This window comes from Neovison vison, chromosome 10 (assembly GCF_020171115.1).
Source record: "Neovison vison isolate M4711 chromosome 10, ASM_NN_V1, whole genome shotgun sequence".
Lineage (NCBI taxonomy): Eukaryota > Metazoa > Chordata > Mammalia > Carnivora > Mustelidae > Neogale > Neogale vison.
The window spans coordinates 2,547,889-2,572,259 of record NC_058100.1 but is presented as its reverse complement, the minus strand read 5'-3'; the positions used below and the strand labels follow the sequence as shown (position 1 = coordinate 2,572,259).

Here is a 24,371-nt window from a genome sequence, read left to right as displayed (position 1 = left end):
TCAACTGTTTCCTTACTCATTTTCTGCCTGCTCCATCTGTCCACCTGTGACAGAGGAGTTTAAAGTCTTCAGCTATAACAGTGAATGAATATATTTCTCTTTGTGGTTCTATCAGCTTTTGCCTTATGTGTTTTGACACTATGTTGTTGGATGCATACACGTAAGGAATACTATGTCTTTGTGGAATACCGAGTCCCTTATCATACGTAATACCCCTCTTGAGCTGCCATGACTTTCCTGGCTCTGAAATCTCATGAATACAGCTACTCCTTCTTTCCTTCGGTTAGTGTTAGCATGGCATATCTCTCCCCATCTTTTTTTTTTTTTTAATAAAAAGATTGACCTTGTCGTTAAAAACTGTCCCACAGTGAAAATTCCAGGCCCAAATAACTTCATTAGGGTGGTGTATAAAACATTTAAAGAAGAAGTAACGCCGATTTCACACAACTCATTCAGAAAACTGAAGAGGAAGAAATTCTTCCCAACTCATTCTATGAAGCCACATTACTCAAAACCAGATGGGATAGTACAAGAAAAGAAAGGGATAGACTAATATCTTTCATGAACGTAAGATATAACAGTTCTTAATAAAATTGTAGCCAACCAAATCAAGTATAAATAAAGGGTTAACATCACAACCAGGTGGGGTTTATCCCAGAAATTCAAGGCTGGTTCAATACTGAAAATCCACAATATGAAGCAACTACAAAAGAAAAACCATATGATCGTCCTTATCAATCCAGAAAAAGAATTTGATAAGATAAAACAACATCTACTCTTGATTTTAAAACTAAAAAACAAAACAGAACAACCGTCAGCACGCTAGGAGTAGACGGGGACTTCCGCAATCTGACAGAAGAGCACTTATGAAAAACCTACAAATACATTCATACTTAGCAGTATAAAAACAAACGCTTTCCTCTGAAGAGCAGAAACAAGACAGGGAGATGTGCTCTTCCTGGTCCAATCAACACTGCACTGGAGGGTCTGGCTGTTGCAATTAGACAAGAAAAAGAAATACAAGGAATGCGTACTGGAAAAGAGAGCGTGAAACCATCTTTATTCTCAGACAAGATGCTCAACGAGACAGGAAACCTGACAGAACCGACAAATACCTACTAGACACATTAGAGTGGTTTGGGGAAGATCGCAGGATGTAAGACCAACAGACCCAAAAATGCTGTATTTCTATGTATTCGCAGGAAGCAAGAAGACACTGAAATTTCAGAGGCACCCGGCTGGCTCAGTCATGTGACTCTTGAGCTCGCCGTCAAGAGTTCGAGCCGCATGTCAGGTACGGAGATTACTTAAACAAATAAACTTAGATTAAAAACAAAGAAATTGAGGGGCGCCTGGGTGGCTCAGTGGGTTAAGCCTCTGCCTTCGGCTCAGATTTCCTGAGATCAAGCCCTGCGTTGGGCTCTCTGCTCAGCGGGGAGCCTGCTTTCCCCTCTCTCTCTGCCTACTTGTGATCGCTCTCGGTCAAATAAATAAATAAAATCTTAAAAAAAAAAAGAAATTGAAATTTCAAAAATACCATTCAGCATTAAATTGATACAATCAACAATAGATGAAACTGAAAAGATGCTGAGTAAAAGAAGTCACACAGAGAAGAATACCTCCTGTATGATTTCATTTATATAAAATTCTAAAAAATGCAAAGTAATCTACGAGAACAAAAAACAGATCTGTGATTGCCCAGGAGCTAGGAAAGGTAAGGGGGTCCGGCGGGAAGGAGTAGAAGGAAAGAACCAGAAATGAGCAAAAGGAAACTTCAAGGTCATAAATATATTCATTATCTTTATTGTGGTGATCGCTTCATGTGTTTGTAAGTGTCAAAACTTACCAAGTTGCACATTTTAAACAAGGAAAAAATTATTATATGTCGATAACTTTTTTTTTAATTTAAGAACATAGTTCCGTCTTTAAAGCAAGCTTTGGGCAGTTTTTAAAAATTATCTTCCCCTTGGCATCTCACCTTTTTTGGAGCTCACTTTTGATCCTAGGAACTTTTTCTGATTCAGAGGGAAAAAAAATAACACACATACACACCCAACTTCCCAAAATACTGGCCTTCAATCTAAAACCGGTTTTCTTTCACACGTTTTCCTTTACAAGGTGTCTTGGCACCTTCCCCGTTATTTGGTTCGTCTCAGCTCCCAGGGGTGTCGGCGGGAGAGCGTTGGTTTCCAAGGTCACCGGAGACGGTGAGGCAGCAAGTCTGGGAGGCTGGACCCCGCAAGCAATGCTGACCTCCCCTCAGGGGGAGGTAAGGCGAGAAGCCCCTTCTCCACCAAATGACTCGAGAGCTTCACAAGCGAGGAGGGAGCAAGCTTCTGGGCTCACGTCTCAAGGGCCCAAGAGCTGAGAGCCCGCTGATAAGATCTGTCAGTCCGGCCACCCCCCTGCCCCATGGACTTCAGAGTGGAGGGGACAAAGAGATGCTCGGGTGTGTGCAAGGAAGGCGTTCAAGAACGCGTGCACAGGGCGCCTGGGTGGCTCAGCGGGTTAAAGCCTCTGCCTTCGGCTCAGGTCATGATCTCAGGGTCCTGGGATCGAGCCCCACATCGGGCTCTCTGCTCAGCAGGGAGCCTGCTTCCTCCTCTCTCTCTGCCTGCCTCTCTGCCTCCTTGTGATCTCTGTCTGTCAAATAAATAAATAAAAATCTTTAAAAAAAAAAAAAAAAGAATGCGTGCACAGTGCTATTTAACAAGAGTAAAAATAACCGTCTAAGCTTTACTAATAATACCCGTCTTTGACATACGGGCCACCTAGCACCCCCTCTAGGGGTCCCTGTCTCAGAAGGCATCTGTCCAGGGCCATGAGGGAAAGGTTTCCAAGAATCAGCCGTCCTGCCACACGCGGTCCAGACATTCACTTTCTTTATAATGGGATGCCATCCGCTAGACAAAAACGAGCCTGTTAATTGCTACAAACTTGACAATTCTTAGTAAAGACAGAGAGAATGACCCTGAAAATCCTTGCTCTGCAGAGCGTCAATGCTTATCTCCAGGGAAAGGCCCAACAAGAGATATCAGACGTGGAGGAGATACACGCTCTTACTGTTCCACGTCCCGTGCTGAGGATTAGCTGGGAAGAGGGTCCCGGCCCGTATTTTCAAAAACAACCACCATCCACTTAATCTGTTCTTTCAAAATGAACATGACAGTCTATTAATGAGTGAGAAAGCCACGGCTCTTCTAAAAAAAAAGTCATGGAAAGTCATGTCCATGGGAAAAACATTAGAAAATGTATGACTACAGATGCTCCCAGTATTGTGATTTTGAAAATATATGTATCAAAAGCAATGTGTGTCACTTTGTAAGTGTGTAAGACTTTTTAAAAAAATTTTATTGAGTAAACTCTATGCCCAGGGTGGGGCTCGAACTCACAACCCCAAGATCATGAGCCCCCTGCTTTACCGAGAGAGCGGGCAGGTGTCCCATCAGCTGTTCAAAGTTTTGTCTGCATACTTGAGAAACTAAGAAACAGAATTTTAAAATCTGTTTTAAGAACCTAAATAGAGGGGTGCCTGGGTGGCTGAGTGGGTTAAGCCTCTGCCTTCAGCTCAGGTCATGATCTTGGGGTCCTGGGATGGAGCCCCGCACCTCAGCAGGGAGCCTGCTTCCTCCTCTCTCTCTGCCTGCCTCTCTGCCTACTTGTGATCTCTCTCTCTGTCAAATGAATAAATAAAATATTTTTAGAAAAATAAATAAATAACATAACATTAAAAAAAAACTAAATGGAATTTCTTAGGTTTGATCCCATCTGTTAAAATTATAAAATGTAGGGCACCTGGCTAAGGCAGTCGGTTAAGCATCTGCCTTCAGCTCAGGTCATGATCCCAGAGCCCTGTGCTCTCTCTCTGTCTCTCTGTCAAATAAATAAAGTCTTTCCAAAAAAATTGTAAAATGCAATACCTTCTAACCATTCAAGGACTAATTTACTTAAAATGTTAATTTACTAGATGAATTTCAAAGAAAACCTTTGCATCGTGGTGAACGGACTGGAAAATGAATGTCATGATTTAATAAAGGCCATCAAGGACACACTTCTGTCTTTATCTGCCTTGGACAAGGATCTCTTCCAATTATGACAGCCAGTAACATTCACTGAAGAGTAGGAATTCCTGTTCCTATTCCTATTCTAGGACATGTTTTATAAAACAGGTGTACGTAATTATTTTAAAATACTGCATCTCTGAAGAAAGCCCACTATGTGTTTGGTGACCACTCGGTCTACCGGGAGGGAGCGCCCACACCCGGGAGCACCCTGGTGGCAGGTGCGTGGGAAGGAACTAGACAATGGGACAGTAGCAATCCCGGCTGCCGTGCCTCGCCACACCCCCAGACCCCGCTGTCTTTGGAAGTTCAGACGTAGGAGGTGGTGGAGATGGACGCAGGCAGTGGGTCTTTCCTTCGTGTGTATAATTGAGGGAAGCTCCTCGATTCTTCCAATGGTCAACCCATGCTTATTAGTCTCCTACCCTCTTGCAATTTGCAAGCCCCCCCCACATTGCTGGGGTCCCCGGCTCCCTCCACCCGAGCTCCAGGACGCGTGCGGGTCTGGGCCCAGGCGACTGTGCCTGCATTTCCCCCAGGAACAATCCAGCCGGAGAGGGAGGGGGAGGACACCGCCAACGGCCCTGCCTGCGGGGGTGGGGGGGTTACAATAGCATTTACCTGGGCAGGAAGACCAAGTCCATTCCCAAGTCCTAATGTAAAACTTTCCTTTTCATCTTGATTATTTTTAACGACAACGCCAGGGACCTTCAGACGAGCGCGTTACCTGCAAACATTCGGGAACTGTGATTCTCTGAAACCAGAATCGGCCCGGAGAGGCTCTTCCCCCCGGTTCAAAAGCACCACGCCGGGGTCACCACGGGGCCCGGGAGCGCAGCCGGCCGCGGCCATGGCCCTCTGCCCGCAGGGCGGGTGCGCGGCGGCCCGGGGCCGGTTTCCGGAGCTCCCGGCCCCCAGGAGGGAGGCCGCACGCACTTGTGGAGACGAAGATGAGGACAGAGGTGGACAGCGGGTGAGCCGCGGCGGGCGCGGGCGCGGCACAGAGGGCGCCCGCGGGGAGCGGGCCGGGCGCCGGGGCACCGGGGACCCGGGAAGGGGCGCAGAGTGGGGAGGAGGCCCGGGGCGGAGGAAGGGGGAGCGGCGGGGGCGGCGCGGGCGGCGCGGGCTGCCTCGGCGAGCCGGGGCCGGGGCCGGAGCCGGGGCGGCCGGCCGGCCGGGCCGGGCCAAGCCGGGGATCCCGCCGCAGCCGGGGCCGGCTAGGCCGCTCGGAGGGAGGGCGCCGCGCGGGGGGCTGCGGGCCGCGGGAGGAGGGGGAGGGGCGCGGGGGGAGGGGCGGAGGGGGGAAGGGCCGGGGGAGGGCCCGGCGAGGGGGAGGGGCGTGTCGGGAGAGGGGGAGGGCCGGGAGGACAGGCGGAGGGGGCGGGCCCGGTGGGAGGGGAGGGGGAAGGGTGGCGGGGGGGGGGAGGGGGCGGATCCGAGGTGGGGGAGGGCCGGGCCGGGGCGGGCCGGGGGAGGGGCCTGCGGGCCGCGCCGGCGGAGCGGGGCCGGAGGGGGCGGCGCGGGCACGGGCGGCCGGCCGGGCCTGCGCCCCGAGGAGCGGCGCGTCGAGGGGGAAGGGCCCGGAAGGAGCCGCCGAGCCGCCTTCCGCGCGCGGGGCCGGAGCCGAGGCGGCGGCGGGCGAGCGGGCCGCGCGGGGCGGAGGGGAGCCGGGGCCGAGCCCCCGCGGGCCGGCGCGGAGGAGAGGCCGCGGGGCGGGCGGCGCGGGCGCGCGAGCGGCGCCCGCGGTTGATGGCGGCCGGGGCGGCGGGCGGCGGGCGCGGGGCGCGGCGCGCGGAGAGGCCGGGGCCGCGGCGGGCGTGAGGCGGGGGGCGCCGCGCTCGTGCTCGGGGCCGCGGGCGCCGGGAAGGGTCCCCCGAGCCGCGGCGCAAAGGCTGTTTCTGTTGTTGTCTCGAAGGCGCTGCCTCCGCGCGGCCGCGGGCCCGGCCCGGACCTGAGCCGTGTGGCCGCGGCGGCCCGGCGTCTGCGCTCGCTTCGCCGCCGCCCCTGCCCCGGCGCGGCCGTCGTGCCGAGCGCGGGGCGACCCCGCACGGCCCCGCCGGCCCCGGCGCCCGGCTGCGGCAGGACAGCGGCGGGAGCGGCGGCCCGAGCATGGGCTCCGCCTGGGTCTTGCAGCGAGGACGGCCGCTTGGAGGGCGGATTCCTCTGTGACCCGTGTTAGCCCCGGCGCCGGCCTTGAACAGATTTGTGGCTGGGTTTTTGGGTTCTGAGAAGGTCACAGTTTTTCCTCTTTTTCTTTCGATTTTTCCTGCGACGGGGGAGGGGCGGGGGGCTGAGGACGGACAGCATGCCGGCGGGTCCGAGGAGAGGGGAGCCTCGGGGCCCGGGGTCCTGAGGCCCGCGGAGCGCGTCCGAGCGTCCGACCGGGCGGCCGCGAGGTCGGGGCCCCCCCCGCGCCTCCCCTGGAAACTGCAGCCGACCCAGCGGCGATCAGGACGTCAGAACTGCAGATCCTGGCCGCGCCGAGACCCTGAGAAACCATGAGTGTGAGGCTGCCCCAGAGCATAGACAGGTAGGCGCGCTGGAACGGGCTTTCCCGCACTTTCTTAACCGGACACTGGGGGAGAGGGAGTTGCATTTGGGGAAAAGGTTGCGAAGGAGGCGTTGGGGTGGGAGCGCGGGTCTGTGGGGACAGTACGGCCATGTGTGTCGGTGTCCTCTCGGTGTGTCTGTGTCCGGGTTCAGAGCTTTTTAAAAAAGAGCGAGAAACCGTGAAGCCCGGAGAGGACACAGGGGGGAAGTGCTCCCCTCACTCTCTGACTTTTGCCCTGCTACGGGCTGAATTTGAGCCCCTAACTTGCCTGTGTAGGGGGCGGGAGGCCGCCGGGGCCTGGTCACGTGAGTCCTCAGGGTGGACTGGGACTGGCTTTAGGTGTTGAGCTGCTGGGGGAAGGGCCGTGGCAGGGGCGTGGGCCTCCGCGGGCTGCTTGCTACGGAATGGTGGGGCTTGGTTGGGGCGCGGGGGTGGGGGGGTTGGGGGGATTCCATTTCCAGGGGGAGGGTGTTCTAGGCCTGACTGATGGGACAGAAGCACCCTTTGCACTCACAGAGGTCTGGATTTTTGCCAGTGACTGATAATAATGGCCCCCAAATGCCCAGGGCACATTCGAATTTCTTCCTCTCCAAGCTAAGGGTTTAACTTGAGACCTGCCGGACCAGCGGATGCTCTAAGGTGTAATCTTCCAGGCCAGCCTTAATAAGCTTGACTCTGCAGGGTGGGCCTTCCCTCCGCCTAGAGCCCAAACGACTTGTTTTGGACTCTGAGGCCTGATGGGCAGAGGTCCTTGGAGGTCTTTGGAGCCCGGGCCCAGGGTCCAGCCCCCTTACCAGCCTGGGCAGCAGCGGTAGCCCTGCTGTTTACAACTTTGTGAGGTGTCTGTTTGCCCAGCCCCACCCCCACCCGTTTCTCCTTAAAAATCTTAGCTTCTGTACATAGCCTGACTGGATGGGTAGAGGTTAGAGGACGGAGCAAGCAGATGGAAGCCCTGGCCTGGAGACCGTGTTGCTGGAGACGCAGGAACAGCGGGGAGCCGAGGTCTCTGTGCCAGTTAACCTGCGATGATCCGTGCTAGTAGTAGTTTCTTTCTGGCTGTGGAATGGGGCATAAACATAATCCCTCCCAAACACTAATATATGGATCGCCTCCGAGTCCTGCTTGATCGGCTCCACACCCCCCCACCTGGGCCCTGAGTTGTCAGTGGGCTGAGGGCAGCCAGCCACAAAGGGCATAAAACTTGTGTCCCTACCCCTTGTCGTTGGCTTCCCTGTAGCTCGCGTCTTGTAAAGGGAGGCCCGAGGTGCGTCCGGGCAGGGACGTGACGTGGTCACGGGGCCGCTTTGTCGTTTCAGGCTTTAGTGCATCTGCCTTTTGTGAGATGTGGTTGGTGAGTGATTTCTCTGAAATCAGGGATGTGAGCAGATGGAAACCCAGGTTTGGGGGTGCAGGAAGGAGGCCAGGAGGGCTCCTGGGCTGATGCGAGACGCTCCTGGGGGAGCTCGTGTCCCCCACCATCTGGTGAGGTACGGCGTGGGACGTTTCTCCCCACGTGCTTTCGTGGAACGGGTCTGAAGGTGGACCGTGTTACTCCCACTATCCAGTGGGGGTCCTTGAGGCTCTGGGAGGACACCTGGCTTGCCGTGTGCCATCTTGCTGGACTAGAGACAGAATCTGAGCCCAAATGCGGGTCTCCTGATCCCTGCAGGCTCTTCTGCTTGCCCCATGCTGGCTCAGTGGATTTGTGTACTGGTCCTGCGGAATGTGCTTTCCGTATCTCCTTTGGATGGTAGCGTATGACCCTGTCTGGTGTTCCCTTTGCACGGGTCTTTTCAACGGTCTTGGGAACGGTACCGTCATTTCTCTAGGAAAGCACCCATTTCTCCTCTGGGGTGCCACAGCTTTGCAGACAGAGTGTTCGTCACCTTTGCCTGGTCAGAGGCTCGGGTTGCCATCTAGATATCTTACCCACTGTGTGCCGCATAGAGCCTAGTGGAGGTGCCTGACGGGCGACACAGTGGGTGCGCAGTCCCATTGGGGAGCAGGGGAAGGATAGGGCTCCCGACGAAGACCGAGGAACTGTCGACACTCAACAGTAAGCCCCAGAAAGGCAGGGACTACATCCCCTTCGCTCAGCGGTGGGCCTGTGGTGAGCATTCCATCCGTACGGGCCAGAATGCTGGGGTGAGCGAGCCTGTCAGCAAGTGTACGTTCCTCCCCCTCAGAGTGTTCCAGCACTCCTGGCTTGGTTGCCCACATGGAGCCAGGTCCGAGACGGCCCCTCGCTGGTGTGTATATCCTAGGGAGGAGCCACATGCCGGAAGATGTGTGGAGAAGACGTGTGGCCCTAAGAAGCCTCTGGAATATTTCTTCAGAAGCGTCTTTAACTCCCTGTTGGGAGCTGACACCTGGGTCCGTAGGATGGAGAAGGGTCTGTGACGACTCTTGATCTTTCTGTACTGACACGCAGGCTCATGCAGCTGCTCAGCCCCTGTCCTTCTGTCAGCGGACGGCTTGTGGCCTGTGGACACATCTTCTCAAGATTTCTCAAAGCGTGTTTGATGCTGCAAGCAGAGATGAGGACGCAGAGTTACTTCTGTGGGGGTGGTGATGAGCTTTGCTGAGCCGTCTCTAGGCCTCGTCTCCCGTGGCAGGTGTTTCCCAGCTGGCGGGTTAGACATCTGCTTCTGTAAAACCGCTGTGCTCTGTGCCGAGTCCCATAGTCCTGTGGACCAGCACAGACAGGGAAGCGCTAGCTTCGCACCCAGAGGGCCTGGTTTGAACCCTGGCATTTCGCTCAACTCTGTGCGCTTGGACACGCCATGTACCTCCTCTCATTTCCTCCTGGGCGCTGCGAGCATTCACGTGCATGAAAGGCCTTCCGGTTCGCAAGCACTTTCATGCCATGCGTCATTTGAGGATTATAACATTTATTGCGTCTCGTGGGACTGTTGGGAGGAGCAAAGCAAACACGATCATATATTTCGTATCGCTTTCTAAGCTGTAAAACTGTACATTTCAGGCCACAGACTTCTGAGTTTGGTTTAACTTCACACACCACCTTCCAAGTGAGCCCCAAACCGTTTGAGCAGCCGAGGGAGCGTCGCGTTGTTCTGAAGCATGTGGCCAGAGTGAGCAGGCTTGGTGTGTGGAGGCGCCTGGGACTGGAAGAAACCATTGGGTGATGGTCCCCGGTGCCTTCCCAAGAATTCTGCAGAATGGGAGAGGCTGCAGCTACCTTGGCTCCCTTAGGCAGGAATAGAAAGGTCGTGTTTAGCAGTCTCTGGCCATTCCCAGTTCAGAATGAATCCGACCCAGCAACCGTCCTTATCAGGGATCTGAGGTTGAAGGTACCTGTCCCCCTTCTCGGAGCGGCACAATGTTCGGTGAGGTTGGAGGAGAGGCATAGGAGGGAGGCTGGTCGCAGGTGCTGGGAGCGGGCCTTGGGCTTCAGGGAAGGTCTTAGAGAGGAGATGCTGGTTGCCCAGACTGGGCTTATCTAGAAAGGAAAGGGGTGGCTCCCAGAACAATGTGGCTTCCCACCTTGGCCTCAGGTTCTTATCAAGCCCTGGGCCCTAGAATCCGAGTTCAGCGGAGTTGAGGTGGTTGGTGTCGCATTCAGAGCTGCAGATACGAAGCCCTGCAGTGCTGAGTCTTCTCCAGAACCTACCCCCGTGCTGTCTGGGGTGAGACGAGAGGTGGCCACGGATTTGCGTGGATTTTGGTGGGTGATCACCGTGACAGGCAGGAGCAGGCTGAGTTGACTTCAGACACTCAGAAACATTTCTGAAAGAACACCCTCTAATTAACAAATTTTTTAGCCTTTTTTTTTTTTTTTAATTGTCAGATCGTGGTCAAAGTCCCTATCATCCATGTGAGAGTGCGTTAGAAAATAGGAAAAGTTACGTGACAGTATGATTTCATCAAAAATAAAAAAGATTCCATGAAGGGTTATAGCCAGCTCCCAAGTTAGCATAAAGACAGGGGAGTCCTGGAAGCCCCTCACCTGCACAGGACTGTCTTTGGAAGCTTTGAGGGACACTCCGCAGCCCGCCCTCTGAAGGTCTGGGATTCCAGTGCAGGAAGGGCTTTGCTCGGTGTGCAGTCCCGGAGGACATGAGGGAGGAGGCGTCGTTTTCATCTGTGTTGGCCGAATCTGCTTTAGGTCTTCACAGTGGCACTTGCTGCTTTTAAAACTCCACTTTATTGGTTTGTTATTTTAACAGCTTGATTCCAGGGTTTATCTGTGGCCTGCCAGCCCTGGGCCCCGGGAACCATGCACACTTCCTTTTCACCAAGTCGTGTGCGGAAGGACCCACACCCCAATGGCTCTGGCCTCCCGGGTCCCTCCTGCGCCCTGGGTGGGGAGTAGCCCTAAAGAAGGTGCGGGTTCTGTCTCGGAAGAAAGAAGGAATCGTTCCCCTATTCACAGTCACGCTGGATCCACCAGAAGAGGGGACCTTCCGAGCTCCAGGTGAGCGCACTGGCCCCTTGAGAACACCAGAGCTGGGGCCCTTCTCCAGGAATCTTGTCTGGCCTTCCTGGAATCGGTGAAAATGAAAGCTTGGAGAGACCAGGGAGTCGCTGGGGGCCGACACGAGGGAGGAGCATGGAAGGACCATGAGGGAGGCAGGAAGGGCTGCAGACCAACGGCCCTCGTGGGACCCGGGGGGCACTGTCCCGCCTGGAGAAGCACCTGGAGGTGTGACCCGAAAATCACATGCGTCCCAAGTCAGAAGGGGTCACCTTGCCACTTCCTCTTGGCTCCGAGAGGACTCCCTTGGAGCTAGTCGCAGCAGGTGGGGGTCTGTCCTGGGTCTCATGTGTCATCGTGGGAGGAAGTACCACACGGGACCCGCCTGAGCCTCCTTCAGGGTCTCAGACTTGCCTCTGCTACAGTTTAAGCTCATTTCATTGTCGTTTAATTCTGATCTCAGCGCAGTCCCTAGAATCATAAGTGTTCCTCCGTGATCTTTACTGACTTCTTCGGGATTTCCCTTCTCGTTCTAAAGAACAGTAAACCAAGACTCGCACGAACCAGGGAGGAGCTTTGAAAAGTCAGAGCAAGTGATTTCCAAGTTGTGATTTCTAGCACTTTCTCCAGCACCAAGTGCTGCTACTCTAAAGTGGTCTGATGGGACCTCCAGTCACCAGTCGTGGCCTGGCTCTGGTCAGGGGGCACGTGATGGCTCCAACGACTACCCAGGGGGCGCAGCCCCACGACCCGCCCGACCTGCAGTCAGTTTGCGGCACCACAAGTATTTGTCCCAGAGCCGCGCCGCGGTGGGTTCTCGCTGTTGTGGCAAGTGACGTGCAAGCACAGGGAGCTCACGTTCCTGGTGCGAAAGGTTATCGGGGAAGCAGCAGGAAACCGCGAAGGCATAGTTCGTAAGTGCCGCATCTCGTCGCGTACCGGGAAGTACGTTGGTGCCGAGGAGAGCAGCTGGGACGGGTGGCTAGAGATCGGGAAGAGAAGAGCGGAGCCCATCAGACAGGGGCGCAGCCTGGGCAGCCATCGCGGGCGGGACCAAGCGAGCGGTGGGTTGGGACGGTGAGGCTGTTGGTCTTGGTGCAGCGGCGAGAGGGCAGGTCGTGGAGGTGGGCAGGATGGGGGATGAGGTGTTGGGCGCCGGGGAGGGTCGCGTGTTACAAGGTCAGAAAAACTGTTGGCAGAGACAGTGCTGACATTGAAACGGTCGCGGGAGAGGGCCTGGGCCCAGGAGGGCCCTGGGAGGTTTTGCAGCAGTCGTGGTGAGAGAGAACGTTGAGCAGGGAAGAGGGGCAGGATCTGAAAGACGTTTTGGAAAGAAAATCAACAGGGCCTGTTAAGGCTGAATCAAATTAGATTCCTATGGTTCTGAGGCTGGCTGGCTGAGAGAAGGGTCAGGCTGCTGCTAGAGAAGACTGTGCAGAAGTCCTCCTGCCTCCCGTGGACGCCCGGCAGTGGGCTGCCAAGGCACAGCGGGTGAGACGGCCCACCCCCCCCCCCCGCCAGCGCCGCCCTCCGGTGGGGCCTCCCCCAGGCAGTCGTTCCCCAGGGAGCCCCCCTGAGGGGAGCGGCGAGGGAAGCGGGGGCCGGAGATGGCTTAGGAGACGTCCTGATCTGCGGAAGCGGGCCGGGGTCTGACGGAGCGCCGTGAACTGATCACACGCAGCCCCAGGGTGCTGGGGCCAGCGTTCCAGAGTCCAGGACCTTGAGCGAGGGGGTCTCTGCGGGAGCCCCCCACCCCCCACCGGCCATTAACTAGTTGAGTGGCTTCTGTGGTGTGTGCCGGGGTGGGCGTTGGGAAGGCGGTTGCTTGGGCAAAGACCCCCCTGGCCTGAGCTCTGCTCAGCTGCCACGGACGACCCGGGGCCAGGGGCTCTGGCCTGTGCTCGCCCTACACGAGGGACCCGCAGACATGGCTCTGTGGACCCTGCCCGAACGCAGCGTGTGGGATCTCACCCTGACGGCATTCCTCACTGGCCCCCGCGTGGCCTTTCCTTTCCGGCCCCAACTCCGCAGCCCGGGATCGCGGCTCCTCCCTTCAGTTCAGCTCCCTCTGACCGCCGCAGGTCTTGTTCCCGGGCCCCCCACCGGCTTCCAGGGCCCACGCGCCTCCCTGCGCACCTGTCCACGGGCGTTGTCCCCCCGCCCCCCGCTGCAGGGGGACCTTGCAGGCTCACACCGCGCACCGGGACGTTTCCGTCATTCAGCGTTCCTTTCGCACACACAGAGCACTTGGACTCCGGTCTGTCTTACTTGCGTGTGTGTAGAATAACTCATGGAGAGGTTCGCGCAGAATTTGCTGCCCGCTGTCCGCTGCGGTGAGCCGGCTGGCGATCTTTGGTTCTCTCCGTGCCTGTGTTGGCCATCATGTCTTCTGCTGCCCGGGGTTGCAGTGTCTGCTGGTCCTTCTGGACGGCTTCCCGATGCCCCGTCGGTTTGCGGAGCGCACGCCTGCCCGCTGCGAGCCGCCTTCACCTGCCGCTACTTTGGGACCTTCCGCGTCCCCCGCCTGCCCAGCCGGGGTTTTCAGGAAAGCAGCTCTGAGCACGGCTGCCAGGAACTGAGACCAGGAATTGCCCTTGTTCTTGGTGGTGCAAGATCTGGGGCACTTGGTACTTCTTGTAGGGACAGAGCACCCTTGTTGGGGTTGCTGGCCTCGCGGAGCTTGGGGGATTTCCCCCTCGGCGGCCCGGTTTCCGGGCTGCCTTTCCCCACAGGGGTCTGACGGCACCGGGGCCCACCCTGCCATTGTCCCGCCTGCCCCGGGCTGGCCCCATTCATTTCCCCGAGCAGCCTGCCCCGCAGAGAAAGGCCACTGTTGTTCTAGGGGAGGTGGTGGAGAGAGTGGAGTAAGTAGCTTCGTGAATGGGACTCTTTCTCCTCCGGCCCCAGGGTTGGGGACAGGAACCACTCAGCTTCCAGGGTCGGCAGCGGGCCGAGGTTTGGGAGGGTCCGCACCATCCCTCAGGTGAGAGCATCGGTCAGCTTCTCCGATCTTCAGCCCTGGGGTTCAGCGTGAGTGAGCTGCACGCTGTGCCGTCCAGGTGCCCGTGGCCGGGGGCCGGCAGACAGGATGCAGGGGTGTGTGTGACAGCACACTCTTCTGTGAGTCCGCCTGGAGCATATGGGAGGGACTCTGAGGAGGGTTTGCTGGAGGAAGGGACTTTAATGGAGGCCTAAAACTGAGAGCCGGGCTCGAGAGGGCTTGAGAGGGCTCGAGGGTCCAGACAGAGGGGCCATACGTGCTGCGGTGGGCAGGAGGGTCGCCAAGCTCTGTCATGGGACCGCAGAACGACAGATCCGTGAACCTGGACAACGGGAAGGAGCCGGGTCTTGGGGACCGTGGAAGCCTGGGTCAGGGCATTTGGACTCTGTCCCGAGGGCCACGGAGCACCGTTGCCAGACTTACGTGGGGAGCGACGGGGGCAGATGTGCTGTTGGGAAACCGCGTCCCTGCAGCTTCAGCGGAGAAGGGGGATGGGGCAGGGAGCCGTCACCACGGGGGGGAAGGACCGGTGGGAGGCTGAGCAGGTGGCTGTGTGGGGGAGGGCAGCGCACCTGTTCTCGGCGTGGATGTGGGCTGGGAGTCCCCTCGCACGGCAGAGTTCTGGAGGGACGGAGCCTTGAGGTGAGCCACAGCTCTCCGGGACAGAGCCAAGGGCAGCTGCTGAGTGCGAGCCGGCCCCTGGGCCTGGCAGGCCGGAGTGGAGAAGCACACGTGCGCTGCTCACGCGTGTGCCATGCTCACACATGCAGGGGAGGCGGACAGCAGGGTCCCCCAGAAGAGGCTGGGGCGGGAGCGGCAGAGAAACGGAAGGCTGGCAGTGTCAGGTGCCCCCACCAGGGGAGGAAGGGGGCATAGACAAGACAAGGAGAGAGAACTGTCTGAATGTGGGGGTACTTCTGTGGCCTCTGGGTGTGGGGGGCAGGCAGGAGCCAGAGAAGAGGAGATGAAGAAACTGTGATAGAGACGTTAAGTGTCTGCCTTTGGCTCAGGTTGTGATCCCAGTGGGATCGAGCCCCGCATCGGGCTCTCTGCTCAGCGGGGAGCCTGCTTCCCCCTCTCCCAACCCCCCCCTTGTGTTCCCTCTCTCGCTGTGTTTGTCTGTCAAATAAATAAATAATATCTTTAAAAAAAGAAAGAAATGGTGATCGGCTCCTCCAGTTGTTTCTGAAGTTTGCTCAGGAGGAAGCGGAGGGAAGACATAGCGCCTCGTCCCTGTCGGTAGGACTCCGAGTTCACTTTTCCAAGGCAAGCCTGGCCACCTGAGGTGCACTCACGCCTGGAGGCACGCCGCAGTGTGGGCCAGAGACTCGTTCCCTTCCGCAGGGCAGGGCCGCACCCCGCCATGTCTGACTCCGTAACTCTGGATTGGGTCTAGGCCCGAGCGTTTGCATCTCTGACGGCCTCCCGGGTGACATCTGTGCAGGTGTCCGCATGGCTCAGCGGACCGTGGTCGGTGCAGGATGAGGCCCGGCGGCCCCTGTGAGCCTCCTCACCCTGCTCCAGGCCTCTGGATCATCTTGGCAGAAACCCAGAGGAGATCCTGGTTCTCCGGCAGGATGTGCGCCGGGCCTGGTGGCTCTCCTGCTTTGGCTCTGGTCCCTCTCCGGCTCCAAACCCGGAGCCCGAGAGGGTGAGAAAGACGCCTGCTCGGGGTTTGGGGGCAGAGACCCCTCCCCTGTCAGATCCCCCTGCACAGCCCTTGGTCCGGGAGGCGGGGATTTTTTATGTATTCAACACACTCATCCAACGCGTATGAACAGGAGGCCGTGTTCTCAGCGCTGGGGACGCACCGGGACTAGAGGCCGTTGGGGACGACAGACAACAAGGAAGCTTGTTTATGATGCAGACGCACGGGACTTTGGTAAAAGCTGGGTTCAGAACTGCGCACAAGGGAAGGTCAGAGTCGAGAGGGTGGTCCTCGTTCCAAGCCAGGAGGATGCGGGTGACGGAGGGCTGGAAAGTTCAGCACCCAGGACAGAGGGCCCCGATGGCGCTCCTGGGCCTGTGGGCTGCGACGTGCTGTCGGTGGTGCGGTTTCTCTCTTGTGCTGCGGCGGCCGTCAGGCGGGGCTTGGTGCTTGTCGCAGGCGGGGAGGCCCAGAGAGGCTCTGGCCACTCCGCAGAGTCTGGATGCGGGGATTAGAGCCCGGCACAGCGTCCCTCACCCGGCAGGTGTGCTGGGCCACTGGGGACGGTCCCCGGGGCAGAGGACTCCGCCCTCCGCCTGCCTCCTGCCTGGTCCAGGTTGGGTGACGTTGGGTGACGGGAACAGCACGCTGCCTTCATAGGCCACCGGGCGCGCGACCCCGCGTGGGACACTTCCCAGCGGCCCTGGAGCTTCTCTGTCTGTGGCGCCAGGGCTGTGTCGCGGGGTCGCTTGTGGAGTTCTCAAGTGAACGGATGCAATTTTTTCTAAAGGTTTTACTTTTACGTTATGTCTGCACCCAGCGTGGGCCTCGGACGGACACGCCCGAGCTCGAGAGGCCCCCACTCACCAGCGGGGCCAGGCGCCCCGACGGCGTCTTCGCTCGCGGCTTCATGGGGAGAAATCCCGCGCGTAAAACTGGCCGCGTTAGAGTGTGCGGTGCGGTGTCGCTCAGCAGTTCACTTGCTAATTGTGGGACATTCTCATCAGCCCGAAGAGAGAGAACCCTGTGCGTACAGTTTTAAGCCAAATCGCTCAACCTCGCCGGGCCTCCGTTGCACCATGAAGTGGAGGAGTGGGAGTTGATGTCTGCGATGCGCGTCCCCACGTGCTCTGGAGCCGTCGTCATGCTGACCTGGGGCTCTGAGCTCTGTTTTCGCCCCTGGGTCCTGCCGCTGCCCGGCCAGTTACCCCAGAGACTGACCTGCTTGGGAGCCCCGTGAGCTCAGTTAGTTTGGAAAAGTGTGCTCCAGCACGAGATAGAGTGTGCGCGTGCGTGAGTGCGCGTGCGTGCACGTGTGCCCGTTCCGGAACGGCCGGAGGAATGGTGGTTGAAGGGTGGGAAGCACAAGGAGCAGGAGGGCGGGAACGAGGCCGGAGGGTAGAGAAGAGGGAGGCGGTAACCGTGAAGTTCTTGCGTCGACGAGAAGAGTCCTGGCAGGTGCAGGGCAGACGGTCTGTGTGCGTCCGACCTGCTGGTGACCCGCGCGGCCTGCAGACCCGTGCTGGGTGGTCGGCCCTGCTGCATGGTGTTTCCTGCCTTGCTAAGCAAGCTAACAGGCTGTCAGGTGCTGCGGCAGGAGCCGGCTTCAGGCAGAGACTGAGAACCCCCGTAACGTGGCAACCCTTGGCCCCGAGCACCAGTGCGGCGATTCCCCTCGGCACAGCCGTCTGCACCTGTCCTGGAGTTTAACTTCACCGTGGGCTTGCGGAGAGTGCGCGGTGGAGCAGGAGGCTGATCTGGTTTCCCTTCCCCCCTCCGTCCTTGGGCCTGGTGGCCTCGGGGCACACTGCCTTGACAGCTCTTTTCTGTATTGGAATTGCCCCCCTTCTGATACAACACTGCTCCTCTGTCTTCCCGCGGATGGGGGACCATCCCTCCCTGGGGGACCCGCTCGCCTGGCTGCCCCGTCTGTCCCCGTCGTTGTGTGGAGAGCCTTTTCTACAAAAGCTACAGGATTGGAAAATCAATTGGCTAGGGCGGAAAGATGGCCGGCTCCGGGGCCAGGGGCCCACAGTTTCAGGGAAGCGTTCGGGAGACGGGGTGAGGGGGAAGGACAAGACAGCCACCGGCAGCCCGGATGCCACAGGAATCCGAGGTTCTGTTCCCGCCGGCAGACTTCCAGCCCGTCTCACTTTGGCTGGCATCCCCTCTGTCAGTGTCCACTCCTAGCCTTTGCGTGCCTTCCAGGTGCCTTGGGGGGAGGCTCCCTGACCTTGCATCTCCTTAATGACTAATGACATTGAGCAGCTTTTCGTGTGCCTTTTGCATACCTTCTCGAGAGAAATGTCTGTGTTGAACCGACCTTGCATTCCTGGTACGGATCCCACCCGCTCAGGATGCGTCGTCCTTTTCCCACGTTGGTGGATCGGATTCGCTCGTACTCTGAAGAATTTTTGTGCGCGGAGTCTTGTTTAATGGTGGTGCCAACCCTCTGAGGTCAGGGTCCTCATGGAGAGGTCAACACAAACTAGGCGGCATGCCGGGGACTGCGCAGCGGCAGCGCCTACCAGGAATGCAGACTTTCGAACGTGCTTCACCTTGGCCCTCTTCTTGGTGCGGACGGCCAGCAGCTGATTTCCTTTACTGGGGCCTGTCCTTGTCTCAAACTTCTCTGTTACTCCCGGAGATGGAGCATTCCCAGAGGGTGGCCTCAGGAATGCTCTTGTCACGTGACACCCCCCCCGCCCACCCGCACGCCAGTTAGGACTCGACACTGGGTATGTTTTGGATGATGATGAAGTTTATATCCTTGAGGGTCGTTGATTTGATTGTAAACGTGTCCTTGTCCCTTTGTGGAGTCAGGAGCGTTAGGGAACAAGGGCGTAGGTATGATGCCGCTGCCTTGAGTGCTCAGCATTTCCCATGCCCTAAAAAATAACTTATAAAGCCTTACTAAAGGCCGTGGGAGAGGAGGGGTGCACGGAGCGCCCTCCTGAAAGCTCCCCCGAGATGTCCCTACTGTCCGCGGCTGGTCGAGTGCGCACCTGGCGGCGTCTCTGCCTGGATCGTGTGCCCTGTCGTCCTTATCATCTTTCCACAGAGCGACTGGTTCATCAGACTGTAGTCGCGGAGAATTTACGGACAGTATCTTAGCAGTAAATCTTTGGCTTTTTCTCTCTTTTCTGATGTCAGCAGACAGAAATGCAGGCCATGTTGAGGTGCACACGCAGGGAGACCCAGAACGGCTGTGGGGCACTCGGGCAGGTGAGCCGACGGCACCCCTACAGTCACCTGTGGGCGTGTGACATGGCAGATGCGCACGGAGGCTTCTGCGCGCTCACTGCTGACGTGCAGCTCAGCAGCTTCCCGGTGCCGACCGCCTTAGCTCCCCCTCGTGTGAGACGTGAGGAGGGGTGACGGCTCGGTTAGTGGTACTCGGGGCCTGACATCCCCAAGAACGTGTTTTCTGCAAAACCAGACTGTGGATTAAATTACAAAGGCAAATTTAATTGCTTTTTGGATTGTCTGTTTTTGCTGAGTATTTGTGCCGCCCGTCCAGTGGGGATGTTTGGGACTGGCCAGTGCGCTAACTGATGAAATAGAACCATTTGTATGCACGAACAGATAGAACGCAAAGGAGTGTGTCTGTTTTAAATACAAAGCCATTGCCTCACTTTATGATCTAGCAGCACTGCGACCTGGGTCAGGAACAGAATGTCTTGGGGCAGAGGCTTGAATTACCGGGAGGAAGCGTCTGCTTCCATCTCTACAACAGAGAAGGGCAGCGTTTGGCTTCTGCTGTGGGTCCGGAGGACCTGTTTCCCATAAAGCTGCATTTTTACCGTTTCGATAGCTTTATTGGGGTATATTTGATGTGCAGTCAAAGTGCACACAGAGTCCGTGCCCCGACGCAGTTTGACAGACGCGCGTCTGACGCTGTCGCCCACCAAGGCCACAGGCGTGCTCGTCACCTCCACAGGCTCCTGCAGTTTCTCTCTCATCCCCCACCCGGAACTTTCTGGCACAGATTGGCTTTCTTTCACGGTAGATTGGCTCACGTTTTGTGTAATTCTTTGTCACACGCGGTGACCCTTTCCCTGTCCGCCCTCTTCGACTCGGCACCGTTTGAGGCCGCCCCGTCCTGTACAGACGAGTGTGTGCGGGTTTCCCCGCGCGTAGGTCCTTTGTTTCTCTCCGTCTGTTTCGTGCTTTCTGCTGTGCTGGTCTTTCTACATCTTTTGTCAGATTTGGCCCTGTTTTATTTACTTGTTTACTGATTTTAGAGAGAAAGTGTGCGTGAGCAGGGGAGGGGCAGAGAGAGCGAGAACCCCAAGCACACCTCCCGCCGCGTGTGGAGCCCAAGCGGGGGCTCAGTTCCAGGGCCTGAGATGACCTGAGCAGAAACCAGGAGTCACTAACCCGATGGCACCACCCAGGCCTCCCGCCGCCACCCCCCACTCCCATCCGTGGTTCATATTTTATTTTATTTACTTATTTTTTTAAAGATTTTATTTATGTATTTGACAGACAGGGATCACAAGTAGGCAGAGACAGAAGGAAGCAGGCTCCCTGCCGAGCAAAGAACCCAGGATGGGGCTCTGTCCCAGGACTCTGGGATCATGACCTGAGCCGAAGGCAGCAGCTTTAACCCACTGAGCCACCCAGGTGCCCCCCGTGGTTCATATTTTGAAGGGCGGTTTTTACAAACCACTTTTTAGTTATTTCAGTATGTGTAGACACAACTAATTGTTGTATGTTGACCTTGGATCTTGTAGCCTTGCGGGACTCACTTTTTAGGTCTTACACATTTTTTGTTAACTCCCCAGGATTTTAGAATCCACGTGTCTGGTTCTAAATCAGTTTACCTCATCGTTTCCAATCTGTGTATTTTTGAGTTTTGGAGAAAGTCGGAAGTTTTCTACTTCCTGCTAGACCTGTGGAGTAGATGTTGGGTCCTCCCTCCCCAGGAAATCTTTAAAAACAAGGAAGCAAGAAGATCATTAAGTCCTTCTCTCCAGCAGGATCAGACGTGTGTGTGTGTCAGACTCCCTGGTGACGGGGGAGGAGGCAGACTTGGGAGCCGGTGAGCAGAGACCGGACCACCGTGCTGTGACCCGAGCGTGTCGGGCACTTGGAGGCAGGACTGTTCAGAGCCGGGGACAGGGAGATGGTGTCTCCGGCCTGCTGCCCCGGGTGGCATGGTTGACACAGGACTGAACACTCACAGATGGTCGACAGGGAAATAGAGAAACCTCCCAGTCCGCCCTGGTGGTTCAGTTCATTACCAAGATTCTGGAAAGAATTTACCTCTATCTGTAGTTCTTGCTCTTCGTCCTGTTTTCTTTCTCTTTTAACAGTCTCGGTGTGTGCTTCTGGCCCGAAACCTCCCTGACCCGAGGCCAAGGGCAGCGTGAGCATCAATCAGTCTTGGTCCCAACTGATGCCTCGTCCTCAGAGGACCCTGTGAGCTGGGTCCTGCTGCGCCACTTTTGCGAGGCTCTGTTTTGTTTAAACCCACGGCAGCACGTGTCCTCCTAGCAATTCTTGAGATCTTTGGGGGTTTTTAAGATTCACTTATTTATTTGAGAGAGAGCCCTTGTGTGCGCGCGTGCAGGGCAGAGGGAGAGGGAGAATCCAAGCAGCCTCCCCACTGAGCATGGACCCTGACCTGGGCCGAGGGGGGCAGGTGACTGCCTGGGCTGGATTCCAGGACCCTGATCTAGAGCTGAGCCAAAACCCAAGAGTCAGATGCATGACTGGCTGAGCCACCCGGGCGCCTTACGGTGTCCCTGCGGGGCTCAGCATACTTCTCGAACAAGCCCGAGGTTCCCCGTCCCAGAGTCAGCCACGCAGGCAGGTGCTGGGCTGTGCAGAGTTCGGGCCCAGCGCGGAGATCGCTGACCCAGCGGGAGCTGTTGCTGCGGAGAACTCCCTCAGCCCGCCTGCCGATGGCCCTGTGAGTCAGGGGCCAGCAGCATCCCTGCGTCACAGCCGCAGGGGAGTCGGGGTCGCGGCTGGGAAGTCGGGGAGGAGGACCCAAGCCCAGGCAGTGAGGCTGGAGGTCTTCTCCACTGCCCTGTCTGCTGTGGGAGGAAGAGACCTTAGTACGGAATTGACAGCATCCGTGGTTCAACGGGCCGGCGGGTAGAGAGGACGACCCCAGGCACCCCGGGAGTGTCTGCCCTGGGGGGAGAGGCTGCAGGAGGAGGCTGGAGGTCTCCAGGGCCTCGACTGAGTGTCTGCGGGTGAGTGTCGCCCCTGCAAGTTACAGATGGGAGTCGGGAACCTGAGGAGACTGAGGGCAAGCGGATGTGGGATCCTCCGTGTTCCAGAGGCGGCTGAAGGCACCAGAGCGGGCAGCGTCCCTACAAAGGGGGCATAGGGCAGGGCTAGTGGCCCACGCGGTCCGACGGAGAGGGGCCCGGTTAGATGTGCAGAAGGCCTGCCGGCTGCAGGACACGCCAGGCTGGGGGTCAGTGATCTCACTGGGAACGGTCAGTTCTGGGGGCAGAGGCCAGACCGCAGTGGGCTAAAGAGGCATAGGAGGGAAGGACGAGCCAGCAGGACAGACGACCCTTTCCAGCAGCCCAGGTGGGCGAGGGGGCCGGGGCCACGGGTGGGGCTGGAGGAGCTTCCTGCCTCCGGGAAGCCGTTCTCCAAAGGCCGAGAGGGATTTGGGTCTGTTTGGGCTGGAGGCTCGAACTGTGGAACTGGAGGGACGGTGAGGGTTTCGGAGGAACTGAAGAAGCAGAGGGGAGTGGGGCCAGGGCAGGGCCCAGATTGGGGAAGGAGTGAGGAGGCGACCCAGTGTGTTCTGAGAAGCATTTGACGGGGAACTGAAGAGGCTCTCGCTCCTCAGTGAGGCAGGAGGGTGACCTTGCACACACGGCCGGCATGGCGGATTGCCACTGACGGGAGCCCGTGCGCCCCAGACCGGGTGGAGGGGGTGGACCTCCCGCTCTCAGGCCGGTGACAGAGGCGACGCCCGGGCCGGGGAGGGACGGGCACGCAGGGGTTCTGGCGGGTCACTGAGCCCGACCAGCCGCGGCCCCACATGCCGCCTGGTGCTTGAACCGGCCTGTGAAGTGGTGCTTTCTGGCTTCAGCAGAGGGGATTTGACCCAAACCCTGAACTAGCCCTGAGAGAAACTCCTTACCTGGGATGGATGGAGGGTTAGGTGTCCGTGAGCGTCCGGGCGCCCTTCTCCTCCACTCGGTAAAACCAGAGAAGCTGTGTGTATTTTACAGCTTTATTGAGCTGTGGTCCCCAGAGCATAAAATTCACCCGTAAGAGTGAACCGTTAGGCGGTCTGGGGACAGTCACAGAGTTGGAGGCCATCACCCCCGTCTCATTTAGAATTTTCCAGTTTCCTGGGAAACAGCGTGTGCTCATCAGCACTCATTCCCCTGTCCTGCCCCCTCACCCCAGCCCCAGAGCGCCCCTGCTGCCCTTCCTGTGTCCAGGAACATGGTTCTTCTGAACACGGCACGTGTAACCGAAACCCCGTAACGTGCGGTCCTTGCGCCCGGCTCCCCCTGAGCCTCACGCGTTCTCGGTGCTTCCTGCCCGGGGCGGGGTGGGTGAGTCCGTCCCGCAGTCCGGACAGACCACCCTGGGCTGCTGCAGGTCGCGTGGCGTCCTCTCTGGGGCTACGCTGTCACGAACGCTGTCGTGAACGTCCGCGGACAGGTGCGCGTCTGGCCGTGTTCCCAGTTCTCCGGGGTCAGACCCGGGAGCGGGGCTGACGGAGCGTCTCTGCGCGTCGCTGCGCTGACCGTTCCCAGGAGCCGCCGACCCGTGTCCGCGGCGGCCGTGTGACTCCGCGTCCTCCCCGGCAGTAAAGGTCCCCATTTCTCCACGTCCCCACACTCGCTGTTTCCCCTTATTTTGGTTTTAGCCATCCTAGTGGGCTGAGGTGGCGTCTCCTTGTGGTTTTGATTTGCGTTTCCCGAAAGACTGATGTTGCACATTTTTTCATGTGCTTGTGGCCATTTGTGTGTCTTCTTTAGAGAATGGCCCGTTTAGATCTTTCCGTTTTAAAAACCTTTTTTATTGTTTTCTGAGAGTTTTGTATGTGTTCTGGTTAGCGTCCCTTCCCGGACACGCGGCACGCACAGCTGTCTTCCATTGTACATGTCGCTTCTTCACGTTCTTGATGTCGTCCTTTAATTGGAGGATGAAAGTTTGATGCCGGGGGTTTTATTTGTTTTGGGGGAGGAGTGGGAGGAAACGGCGGGGTGCCGCAGGCACAAGGGCGCGTTGGGAGAAGGCAGGAGAGGTTCAGCGAGGCGTTGCTGAGCCTGGCGGTGCGGCATGTGCTTTTATGGCGAACGACAACACGGCTCGGCGCAAACGTGACCGGTCCTGGGCCCCGTGTGTTCGCGGTCTCGCGGTCAGGCGGTCTGGCGGCATCTTGGCGGAATCGTCCACCCGCTTCGACCAGCGAATGAGTCCGTGCTGAGGAGTCTTCCAGCGTGTGGGTCGGTTCGTGGTTCAGACGGGGTGAGAAGCCCAGCAGATCAGACGGAGCACCCGCACTCTCTGCCCCTTTAAGAGCTCAGCGCAGTCCACTGCCCCTGGCATCGCCAGAGAGCCCCGGTTTCTGCCCCCAGCACTTGTGACTCTGCTGCCGTAGGCGGCTGCCTGTGGGTTCCCGCTCCGTCTCGCACTTGTACCTGCACGCTGTGCCCCGATGCCTCAAGCCGGCGATGTCC

At 57.8% G+C, this 24,371-nt stretch overlaps 1 protein-coding gene across 8 annotated transcripts in view; it reads left to right on the top strand.

Moving 5' to 3' along the window:
• Positions 1 to 4,942: 4,942 nt before the first annotated feature.
• Positions 4,943 to 24,371, top strand: part of ARHGEF11 (Rho guanine nucleotide exchange factor 11) — a 77,996-nt gene continuing 58,567 nt past the window's right edge. For 6 of the 8 annotated variants that reach the window (XM_044266624.1, XM_044266629.1, XM_044266627.1 and 3 more), the window contains exon 1: positions 5,888 to 6,591. In XM_044266624.1, coding sequence (XP_044122559.1) covers positions 6,560 to 6,591 — 32 coding nt within the window. In that variant the 5' untranslated portion in view covers positions 5,888 to 6,559. Of the gene's footprint in view, positions 5,035 to 5,887; positions 6,592 to 24,371 lie in introns of those variants that run through there. The other 2 variants (XM_044266625.1, XM_044266623.1) reach the window with 2 other exon arrangements.